Below are 12,847 nucleotides of genomic sequence, written 5' to 3'. Positions count from 1 at the left end.
ATTTATATTGCAGCTGTAGTGAACCATAATTTTGATTATTAACTCTAGGAAGTTGCAGCTACCTGTAAATATTTTATTTCATGGAGATTTGTTACTGAATAACCTCTCAGTCTTTCCCGAGTTTGTTCTAAGTTCTTGGATCAGTTGTTAGGAGTTGAGGCCCACATTGGTAGATTAAAGTAGTAATGTTGAAATTTTATTAGGATATTTGTGATCTGGAATAGCGTTGTGTAGTTTACAGTTTGGAATGGACTACAATGCATTATGCAAATTTGCGAAGTACTCCCTGCTAATTCCAAACACTATGAAACCTCAACAAATACTTAAGGAAGAATGAGCCATTAATGCATGAAGAATTTACAGTAGTTTACAGATCAGTTTTATAGAAGCCATCCAGTAAAATATGTTAGTATCTCTTAGAATATTCAGATATTGAGATACTATAATGCATATTACAGTAAAAAGAAGACTAAAGATCTGATGATTGACTAGAAACTCTTTTATCTTATGCCTGACACAGGCTGAAGATAAAGACAGCACACCTGAATCCTGTCCACTTCCAGTTACTTTTGATTATGCTTATATAATTAGGGCTAACATTTTGCTTTAATTTTTGGTATATCTAAAAAGTGTATCTGCATCAAGTACCCTTTTTCAGATATGTGCTAAATCTTTACATAATACATCAATTGCTGGATTCTTTATTTTACAGCAATACCAGTGGTATGAATTTATCAATACAACCAGAAAATAAAACTGAAAAAATAAACATGAGTTCTTACCTGAGCTCTTGAGCTATAGAGTCCACTTGAGCTGTTAATAAAAGCAGGAAAGAATTAATTAGTTTACACTTCCAGTCTTGTGCTTTCTGTAACCTTGCACCTGCCTATCTGTAATGAGAGAGGAGTGGCTATCAAAACACAGGTGGTTATTTCATGCTAACCACAGGATTTATAGCTACTAGTGACAAATGTTAACTGAACATATAATTCTCACAGTTATTTTAGAATGCATAAAACCTGGGGTATGGTGTTCAGTGAACAATAAGGAAAATAATAATAAAAAAATAAACGTAAAAGAGGAGACACTTTTTTTTTTAATTGAAATCTCTGCTTTTTCAGAATTTAAATTCAATTTTGGAATGCTGAAGGCTAGTGTTTTCAAATACCTGCCCACACAATGATATACAGCATATTGACAAGGCCAACAGGTGTCTCTAAGAATTACTCATATTGCAGAGGCAACTTCTGTTGTTTCTGTTTCCGGAAAAATATTCTCATATATTAATTGCTGTACATGTGTGTGCATGCCTGTAAAATATAGAGAAAGAAAATCCATGAGTTTTAAAATTGTGTTATTAGCCTTTTGAGGGAAAGGGTATGAAACCCTTAATGAATACAATTAATGTTTGTTAAACCAGCCAAACCATTTTAACTCACAATCCCGACCAACTGAGAAGACATACACTAATGCTGAGGTGTGAATAACTTCTCTATTCAGTGACTTGCCAAGTCCTCTGTTTTAGTACTTTCAAAATATATGTGAATTTTATATTAATTGCAGAGAATATCACAGTCGGTTGCATGAAAGTTTTGATCTGACAACAATTATGCTTTTTAGAAAGGTTTTTCTGTACTTATCCTCTTATCTGAAGTCAATGTGTGGTATTCAGCCCTCTTTCTCTGTCTTACTAAGTGAAGTCCAGCACGTTTCATGCCTTTGATCATTTGAAAATAGAGAAACAAGCCAAACCAGACTTTTTAATTCTGACCATAACTTAAAGCTAAAGGCACAAAAAATAAAAATCCAGAACTACTGAGTTGTGACAATGCATTGAATTAGTCTGTTTTGCACAATGCTGAGAGCATGGAAATCTCATTAAAATCAGAGTGAAAGGTGAGTTCTTTGCACTCTGAAAACAGTCATAAGCAAAAATTTTCACAGGGCAGGCAAAACTTCGACATTTATTTTTAAGTATTTCCATTTTTCACTTGTTATCAAGAGTCACAAAAAGTGGTATGAATTAAAATAAAAAGTTATTTTCCTGGAAAGGCTGTATTGTTAGTCAATCATGTTTTCCAGATGTTGAGATCATTAAGGGCCTGTTTATCTCTCAGTACTGCATTTCCATCTGTTCCTTACAAAAAGAGTGGAATTTCTGGGAAAAACACTATGTCATAACTTTGCAAATGAAATATGAGCACAGGTACTTTAAAAAAAAAAAACACGTAAAGTTCTCTGCTGCAAACACCTGCACCTTTTGATTAAAGTAAATATACTTCTGGACCATTTATGTAGTTAATTTACAGGTAATTATTGGCAATAGACAGAAAAACATTCAGGTGGACAAGGCAAAGTTTTGGTACATTATTTTGGAAACATCCATTCAATATTGTCTAGTTTTACTCCCTATGGAGAATCTTTCTTTTTCATAATAGAAAGCATAGCCTTGATTTTCTTTGAAAAATAACTCAAAGCAAACAGCATTCAGTAGATTTTTTTGGATTTTCTTTAAACCATAGCTAATAACATCGTGCCTCTTAATGCCAGTAGTCTGTGTCCTGCCTTGATTAAAAATGTGGCCTTAAGGAAGCTACATACTCTCTTACTGCACATTAGGGACTGTGCACAGGAACTATCATATTTCATGGTGTTCTGGGCACGGGGTCATGGAGCATGCTTGCTAACTCACCCTTGGTTCCTTTTGAGCGTGTGCGCAGCTTTTTATTTTCCCCATCTGCATCCATCTGTAATATTAACACAAGGTCTTTAATCCACACCTTTTGCCATTGAGAAAAAAAAATTACTCCAATTTTTTTTTTTTTTTTACATTTCCAAAGGCTAGACAGTAACAGAAAAAAGAATAATCATGCCTTATTAATCTTGTCAAAGAGATAAAAAGCCATCTGTGAATATCTAGTAAATACCTAGGAGATACCTTTAACGATACAGATTTGTTTAATAAAGTGATGGTTATGAGTGACTCTGTAAGGTTTAATGACAAGGTCTACAGGTGCTAGCTGAAGGCATAAGGTTAAAAAGAGTAATGCTTCATGAGTGCTACTTTCAGCATCCACCCCCTGGAAGAAAAGGTCCCAGAAAACAGCATTGCCTCTACATTTTTGTTAACTGAGGCATAGCTATACAGCTGTGTTGGAACCTGCGTTTCTGACAACTTCATCCTTAAAATGTGAAAGCTTCTTGCTTGACAGTGCATAATTACACATGTACAGATTTGAAATACCTCACCACTTAATCAACTACTTCTTTAAGTTTTGCTTAAAGGCAGTGAGTTATGGATTTATATTAGTTTTTGTGAGAATGTAGTGCTCAGGCTTGTATTTCACATAAAAAAAAAAAACCAAAACCAGCCAACCAACCAACCAACCAAACAAAATGCAAAAACCGAAAACCAAAAAAATTTAAAAGCTCAGACACCCTCTACTCCACCCCCAAAACTCAGCTGTTGCCATAAGATTTCTAACTGAAGTAAGAGAGTCCTTTCAAGATCAGCTGTTCTCACAACACTTTTGGCTACATCTAAACCAGCACTGGAAATATGCACCTTATGGTCTTGGATGTGTCCCAGACACATAATTGTAGGGGCAGGCTTTCAATCCATGGATTTTATTGCAAACCCCTGAAATTCAAAGGGATTAAGATTTCATGTTATGGTGTGGAGAACTGCAGTGACATATAGCAGATTGTACGACAGTGCCATTTTGACCATGTCCAGCGAGGCGAACTCCTCTTTCTAAAAGTAATACTTAATTTTTGTGTAAGGAAGATTCTCAAATCAGGAATGTTTGTCTAGGCAAAATATTAGGAACTCTGGGATTCTTCTTCAGTCTCTGAGGGAATCTTACTATCTGTCTCCACTTTGAATTTCAGTTTCCCTGTTTGAAAAATGGCGATGACCAAGTATACTTAAGACAAAACAACTCCCATGTGCCTCTGCAGATCCATTTGCAGACATCAGTATTTGATTTATAAATCTGTGCTGGGTGACAGGTAGATGAGGATACCAGAAGTTCCTGGCATCCCTCTCCCTGCAAAAGGCTGCAATATAAACACCAATGTCAACAGAAGATCCTGTTATTTCACCCTTCCTTTCTGAAGATCAGCTGAACTGAACTGAGGGAAGATGCAAGAAGCTCTGTTTGTGCCTTTTTCCATTTATAGAGTTTGGAGATTTGAGTATGCTTTATTTTTAGCTTTAGATGACTCAGATAACCGAGATGTTTTGAAGGTCTTATTTGAAAGTACATTGCAGAATATGACAAAATTGACCCGAGAAACAGAAAGAGTGAAGTCAGCCTTTCTAGGGAATAAAAAGTATTTTTTTCTAATTTCCTGTGGTCTTTTTGTTTGCTTGTTTTTATATATGTTTGAAAGTTATAAACAGCTATTGGAATCAAAATACCTATTATCAGGAGAGAACACAAGCATTTTAAAAGGGCATTCATGGACTCGAAGAAGTCTAATTCTAGAACACAGGTTAGTGATGTCTGAAATGAAAGTATAAATTGATGGAAGTCATCAAAGCCAGACAGTGATATCTTTTCTCTGTTTAAATTTACATCTGATATTGATCATCATCAGGGAAGGAACATGAGGGGCTTGTGTTTATGTAGTAGGGCTGATGGCAGTCTTTACTTGTTACTATCCTTAAAACGTGGAGAACGAGTTTTCACAATGTGACTGCAATGGTAATGGGAAACATGGTTCTGTTCTCTGATGCTGAGTTGTGATTGAAGGCACTGACCTGCCATAGACTTATAATAGGGGAGCAGGTGTGGCAATGATGGACTTTAATTTCCTTTAATAAACCTTTTATGTGCCACACTTTTACTGCCATTCTATGCTCTCCAAGGTCCTGCACATAATAGGTTCATTACTTTTGATTACTATAGTCTATTGAGACAAACAACTCCAGAACACACTATATATTATGTTCAGTTAAACCAATATAGACTATTTATCCACTGTGCATTATTTCACCTGCAACTCTACAGACAAAATTAACAACAGCTCCGGTAAGCTAAAACTATTAAAACCACTGGTACTCCTTTGTCATCATTTCATAATAAATACCACACCAATCACACTGCTGCTCTTTTAATTATGAAACAAAAAGTGTCCACTGCTTCTACTGAACAGCAGTTACTTTGGTCTAAACAGCAGGTTGCATCGTGATGAATATTTAAAAAACACACAAAGAGTGAAAACCAGTGATGAAATCAATGCAGGTGATTTCTTCAATTGATTTTCCTTCCTTGTAAAAGTTTCCAACTATGAGAGATGTTTTTATCAACTCAAACCTAAAATTTATAGGACACTTTATTCTGGTGCATACATATATCAAAATAATCATCATGTCTGTGTTGCATAAAAACCACTTTAACTTAAAAAAATATTCCATACATTAACCTGAAAAATACACAAAAGTAACTGAATAAAAATGAAATCTCTTAATTGTGTCATCAAAAAGAACTCTCTTGCTCAAAATTTAAATGCAATGTCTTTGGGGTTTGGTAACTCTTTCAGAGACTGTCATGATACTGAAAAAAAGTGAACAAACTATCCCATTTCCTGTTTTTAACTACATAATTTTACTTCAAATTACAGAAAAGGATGGTCAGAAAGAAGCATTCAAACTTTCGAATCGCCCATGTAACAACACGAATTAAATTCTGAGAAATTCTGTCCAATTTTTAGAAGTAATTGTTATGAAGGTGTTGAGACATACATTATTACTGTTATTTACTGTAAAGGTTGGATGGATACTGGAAGGTGCTTCTTGCTGTCAAAGCTGGAGAATCTCAGCTCTCCCTCCCACTAGATATGTTTGCTGTCTTGAGAGAAGAACCCATAAGAGGTAAATAAAATGGTCATGTCCGCACAAAATCCTCACACAGTGTTTCACTACTAATTTTTTTAGCCATCAGGACTGTAGGGTTAATAAAGTATTAGCTAGGAAAATTTTACATGGAATTTTAGTCCCATATTTTTTAAGGGCGAGCTCCACAAAAGTAATAGCAAGTGAATAGTGGAATTAAGTCCACTTAATCTTTGTGTCTTATACCTAGATTCTCTGATTTGATGGATTTAAAACTCACCTAAACATTTTGCTTTCAAAATTACTTGAAGCTAGCTAATGGACTCTAAAGGAATTAGTGGGAGATACACAGTCAGAAACACAATGACAAAGGAGTAGTAGCCGTGATGTCCCAAATAGTTAAAGAAGTGGGCTAAGAAATAAATGCTGCTTCAGTCATACTATATTTCTGTGATCTCAAAATTTACTGAGGATGTTGTTGTTGAATTATTTTCTGAAAACATGATGCAACAAATCTCCCTAGGTTTACGAATGCTCTCTGTCTGACTTTGTGAATTTCAATCTGATCCTCCCTCTGCTTTTCCTTCAGTGTTGGTTGAGACTTAAGAGGAAGTCAATAACTAGATCACAGAAAACTGATGAGAGTCACTGACTATACCACAAATTCTGCTGGTTGAAACTGTAGTAATTTGTTATTTGACTCCTACAGGGTATTCATGTTTCTCCAGATTAACTTACTGGTGGAATAGCAGCAATCATACTTTGTGAGCAAACTATTTCAGAGTTCCTGTCTGCAAAAACCAAATGTTCCTTCTTCTGTTTGTACCATCCTACTGCAGATAACAGACTCAAGAGCAGCACCTGGAAATACTTCCCTGAGTGAGAGAATCAGGATTTGGCTCTGAGTTTGTTTTTTTGTCTGCCTGGAATCTGTCTCTGCACATGTGCATGTACTGATGTTATAATAGGATCCAAGAAAATGACTAACAGCTGAAAAGGGGCATGTGCAATAAATGATGCTAATGACAATAATAATAATAATAATAACAATAGCAACTATTTCAGTTTATTTGCACATTTTTAAATTTGAATTTCAGAAACTACTTTGATACTACTATCTTGGTAAGATAGTTTTACAGCACACTACAATGAAATAAACTATGACATGGGGAAGTCAGTGTTGCTGATGTAGGTAAAAGTGAAACGCATCTCCTGGAAAGAGCAAATGTAAGAACTATGAACTTTGTAATTTCCATTGTTATCTTCATATAAATACGACTTTCCTGGGGTGGGTTTCACACTACTGGAGTGTCAATCTGTTCCTTTCGCATAACTAGCTAGAGAAAAAGAAATCACTATCTAGAATATAAGCTTTAGCACTGCATTGTGATTTTCCAACTAAAAGTTACGTCTGATTTTTGTTTGGCAAACAATTTCTCTAAGACTAACTTTACCTGATTTTGAGAGGTCTGGAAAAAGAATACCTTTTGTCTACTTTTCTTAATTTGTGAACTACGTAAGTTTGTACAGAGACAAAAGTCTCTAGCCCACTGTCACTTGCCTAGTGAACTCAGCCAGAAATAAAAGAAACCCTGACGATTTTTAAAGCACATAAATCCATTCTCCATTTCCCAAAGCGTTCTTAAAGACTATCCCTAAAAATATGCCTTGTTTTGTGATTTTGATTATTCTTAAACAAGAGGTCATATCATCTTTTTTTTTTTTTTAATATTTCACTTTAGTTTGCCCAATGTTATGTGTGATTCCTCCAGGAAAAAGTTGAATGACATGGAAATAATTGGTTCAGCTGTATTAATTTCTCACGAATTAAAATAAATACATCTACTGAAATGCAGACTTTAAAGCTTGTTTATAACACACATAACTCATCAACAATTTGGCATTTTTTAGTGTGATTGAATGGTGTAAACATTTTTGAGAAGTAGATTTTTTTTTGTGCGAAGTCACTTCTTAAAAATATGCAGTGATAAAATAAACCTTAAATCAGAGGCAAGCTCGAATAGCTTTGTAATGAGGATGATTTATTTTGATTCTTGCTTCTGATTTCTGAGTTGTCACTGCTGTTGTATACTTCATCCATGCAACTTTGCACAACTGGCAGTGCTGAATATAAACCAAAGCCATATGTTTATGTCCTTTTGCCAAACGACTACAGCAAATAGTTCTATTATTCCCTTAGGTAATCAACGTGTGCCAAGTATTTCTATTAGTCTTCTTTACCAAGGCTTTAGAGGGCAGAGTCATAGCTTTGTGAAATCGAGGGGCAACAGCTAGCTTTTTTAAATTCAGAGAAAAATTATATAGTAAACCACGCTGAAATGCATCTCAATGCAGGTTGATTTGTGGAGGCTTTTTTTCCCCCAGATTATTATTATATATACAATTATATATTAAATGTAATTTTTTAGAAGAAAGAAAGTGTCACTATTCAGAAAAAAAAATACTTTGATGCCTTGGGATCTTTATAAATACACTAAAGTTTTAGCCCACCCAACTGATATACAGTTTTAAAAAAATTAAACAATAAGCATTACATATATTTTAAAAAACCCACAAGTTATCCATCAAAGATTAAATTTAAGCAGTATATTATGAAGTATACTCTCACTCGTGAAGTCATATAGATTCCAAGATAGTTGTGTTATTGACAGTATGTAAGGCTAACAGAGTGTAATTTGCAAAATTAAAAATTAGAATTTCTACGTATTTGCAAACATTTTCATCTTTTCAATATTGCTATACTGACTGTTGAAGACCGCTGTTCTTAAAACAGCAGATGTTATGTGAGAAAAGCAATCTTAGTGCGCAAGACACTATACACAAAACCACATAGTATTCTAGTACTAATATAGAGATATATTTTGATTTAAATTCATTTTGTAAATAAATTATCCCACCTTTGAGTGTTTCCTGACGAAAATATGTGCAGATTCCAAAGGACCAAATTCGTCACTTAGCCCAAGATGCCTTACCCGGTTTAACAGAAAATCTTCAAATTCATTCTCTGGAAAAAACAAACAAACAACAACAAACAAAACAACTAAAGAAGACCAAAAACCAACTATACCAAATAAAATATAGATGAAACAAGACACTCTTTAAATCAAATGGTGCAATATTTTCTTCTGAGGTTTTACAAAGATAGGGTATAGAGGCATAAATGATGATTCCGAAAGGCATAAAGAATAGCATTTTTTCTTTCCTTATGATGTTTTCTTTATATTGTTAGTGCCCCTTTCAAATACTTATGAAATAGATCTGCTCTAAGGAAAGTTTTTCTTGCATGGATAAAAATCCATGGTTTCTATATGTAGAAATCCTTAGTCAAATGTCTTAATTGCATCAGAACCTCTTTGACTAAGTAGAATAGTTCAGTACATGATTTAAATAAATAAGAAGTGTTCTGAAATATTTTAGAAACAGAAGTACCTCAGTTTTATTTTTTCTGATTTTGAATATCGGAGTTAGAAGTTTGGCTGGCTGATAGTGTTCTCAGCATAAGCCAGCTGAAGGAAATTCTTGACATTTCTCCCTGCTCAATTTTTATTCTTTTCTGTGAGGGACCTTACGCTAAATCAGCAGTACCAATGGAGGAAGTAGAGACACAGAAGTTTACATCTGAGTGTACAATACTGAGATCCCTGTATTCAGAAATACTGAATACCCAAACCCTTCTAACATTTAGAGTTGCAGGCACTTGCAACCTGGGAGCATCTAATGATGAGAAGTTATTAAGGCTAAGATTTATTGTGGCGTAATTACTAGCACCAGTGTCCAAAACATAAAAATTTTGCTATCACTTGCAATTTCAGAGGTCTGTTTCACATATTATCCAGTGCATTTAGTAAAATAGATCTATTCATTGAACTTATTCCAATTATGACAAAGTTTGCAGATAAACTTTTGGAACTTTAAATATTCATTTAATGATATGTGATGATATTTTGTAATATTACATTTCTGAAATTGGAAAGGCTCATTCTAAATAGATTTTCAGGGAAACTAGAGTTTACTGAATGACTAATTTTTGCTCATGTCCCAGTAGATATTAGTTACATTGCATCGATAATTTTTAATTAAAATAAATAAACTTTTATCAAATAATGAAATAGACAAGAGATTTAAGATGATAAAGAAGGGAGAAAACCCAGAACAAAACACCCTAATACCATGAAGATTTTTTAAGCACTTTTCTAGCCAATATGTTGCTGGAAAGAGATGCTGTTTATCCTCAAAGGCCTCTTTTCCTGTTATTCTATTTCAACATTCATGAAAAAAACAAAACATAAAAGGAGTCTGAAAGCCTTCTACCTGCCTCTTCCTCTTTGTTCAAAAGACACAAACCTAAAACAAAAGATCTCTGAGAAAACTACAGTGGTGAGCAAAGCTCTTTCTAAAGCCTAAAACTCACCAGATTTTTGCCTAAAATTCTATCGTGTCAAGTATTTATTAACAATATATTTAAATATATTTTTCATTTATTTTCTCTAAGATTGCCAATAAAGAACTAAATCACATAAGGGAGTAGCTGTAACCCCTTTGAGTTCCCTAATGTCAAACTCATTAGCATCCGAATAACCACACAGCAGCACATCATCTGCACAATTGCAATTTTTTACTACTTTTAATAGCGTTTCTCAAAGGGCTCATTTTCAACTTTCTTCAGTGGTTAGTTGGTTCTCTGGGGAAAAGAAGCTTCCTGACGCTCACAGCTTCCACTCAACAACCAGGCCGTTTGCTGTCAGAAGCATCAGCCCTCTGCCCTAACCCCATCTGCTGTCTCTCTCATCCTAAGGGACCGAGAGTTAAGACAGCACAGCTGAGATCCACTTGGAAAAGTGCACAAAGGACAAGAAAAAAATATACAAAACTTTTCACATTTAACTTTACATAATAAGCCAGTTCATTGAAAAGGAGTTAGGGCTGGGTCAGGTCTGGAGAGCAGGCTTTAAAACTGTGCTGAAAAACTACATGCAACAGTGCCATTTGCTATTTTACTCCCATCTGCCTTGCATGCGACACCATCAGATAACTTTGTAAAGCAGGAAGTGTTATAATAGGACAAAAACAAGACTTAATATAAAGTGCAAAACCTGGACCCCTCTGCTGTGTTTAATCTCAACAGAAGTTACTAGTTAGCAAGTTTAAATGTGCTATTTTCAATTTCTTTCGCATAACAGGGTGCTGGTTGCCATACAGCTGATTCGTGGGTGAGTACCCACGTTTGAAGGTATGGTGTTTCATAAGAAGTCTAATACAATGTCATGCATCTCTCATGCTATAAACAGTGTGTGTAGGATTATTCTGTGTCATGGGATGTGACATATCCCTAATAGAATATAAACTATGTGTCACCCTTGTCCACACTGCAAAAGAAAAGTTACATTTCAAATATAAGCGTTGAGATCTGATGGCTCAGGTAGCAAACAAGGGTTAGTGCTGATTTCACAGAATTATCAAGGTCTAACACAAAAGTTATGGAGAAACTCTTTATTTTATTAAGTTTTATGAATTATAATATTGACCATGGGCCAAATTTTGAGCAACTGCAAGTGCAGATAAAAGTGTCCAATGCCAACTGGAAAAAAATAATATCTCAGCCTCAAGAGCCCACAGGGAATATCTAGCTTGGTTATTGGTGACTTTGATGATAAGATCATTGTTGATGAAAATCAGACAGAGCTAACTTACTTATTTGTCAGTCAAGGTTCTTTGGTGGGGTCACTCCCCATGTATCTTTATTTGTCCCAATCTATTCATAGCTTCCATTAACTCATTTGTCTGTTTTAGTAAAGAATTCAAAAGGATTTAAAGACAGCAAATTATTCTTAGATTTCAACTCCCTATGTGTCTGAACCATATTTTTTATTCTGGAAGGTGAAGCTTGCCTGACTGCAAAGAAAACTTTCATCCATTTCAACCATCTCAATTCAACTAAAATTATAAATTTTATAAAACCACAAAGATGGAATATATGAGTTGCTTAATTTGTTGATGTAATTGTTCAGTTAAGTCACCTGGAACCTTTGCAATTCATTCTTTGGTTTATAGCCATTTCCAGTGCAACATGATTTTGTACTGACTCTGAAGTGCCATCCTACTGAGATCCATGAGTCATACAAGATACTGATGTGAATCACAGTTTAGGTCCTGATCCTCAACATCAGATGTGTGTGACAAATCCCTTCAAACAACCTTTTTTGTTGACCCATTGTCTGTGGGTAAAAGTCTACTCATTCAGGTCAGATTACTAGAGTTCCTGACAATTTAATTATGAGAAAAGACATATTGTACAGCCACAAATTATCTCAACTTAAGTCTGAAGTTCTTTTCTCTGTCAGAATTTCAATACTCAAAGCTGTACTACATCTGCAAAAGACCCCAAAAGCTTTTTTGAGCAGAATACTTTAATTTTCAACAGATTAATTTAAGTTTTCTCTCATTTACCACATCACTCTTTGATATATTGCAAGTATGGAAATGAGAAATTACTACAGTTTGTGATTTGTTAACTCAGAATAAAAATAATACTAAAGGAAACAAAGTTCGATGAGCTCATCATTATGATCCCTGAACACTTCTTGTGTTTCTACAGTGACAGGGATTTCTCTTCCTCAAGACAAAGTAATGCAACATATTTAGTAACTGAGGAAAAAACACCATTACAGTATATAAAGATATATTTAGCTCCTGTCTGCAGTCAGATCTTTATCCTGCATGAAGTGGAGTTTGTAACTTTACACCTAAAGTTCTGCGCAAACCTCAATGAGATCTTGAAGTGCGTGTATAACATTCAACACATGAGTAAATGAATTTCATTTGTTCTACAGCCTCACTGCAGGGGCAGCCTTGGAAATCTGAAGGACTCTGCTTGAAAACATACTTTTAAAAATATATATAATTTGAGCTTCAGAAAGGAGCTTCCTGGGGGCAGGATACTTTTCTTTGCACTTGTTTTGTTCAGTACAGCATACACAGGAAACAGAA

At 34.7% G+C, this 12,847-nt stretch overlaps 1 protein-coding gene across 4 annotated transcripts in view; it reads right to left on the bottom strand.

Moving 5' to 3' along the window:
* The window catches only part of ST18 (ST18 C2H2C-type zinc finger transcription factor), a 166,540-nt gene that overhangs the window by 64,686 nt on the left and 89,007 nt on the right, over nt 1-12,847 (bottom strand). For all 4 annotated transcript variants that reach the window (XM_050328284.1, XM_050328293.1, XM_050328301.1 and 1 more), the window contains 3 exons: nt 8,758-8,864; nt 2,693-2,747; nt 783-813 (listed from right to left, as the gene is read on the bottom strand). In XM_050328284.1, the coding sequence (XP_050184241.1) occupies nt 783-813; nt 2,693-2,747; nt 8,758-8,864 (193 nt within the window). The remainder of the gene's footprint in view (nt 1-782; nt 814-2,692; nt 2,748-8,757; nt 8,865-12,847) is intronic.

The sequence above is a fragment of the Myiozetetes cayanensis genome, unplaced genomic scaffold (genome assembly GCF_022539395.1).
Source record: "Myiozetetes cayanensis isolate MyiCay16 unplaced genomic scaffold, myiCay2020 scf1, whole genome shotgun sequence".
Classification (NCBI taxonomy): Eukaryota; Metazoa; Chordata; class Aves; order Passeriformes; family Tyrannidae; genus Myiozetetes; species Myiozetetes cayanensis.
This window is presented reverse-complemented; position numbering and strand designations above follow the sequence as displayed.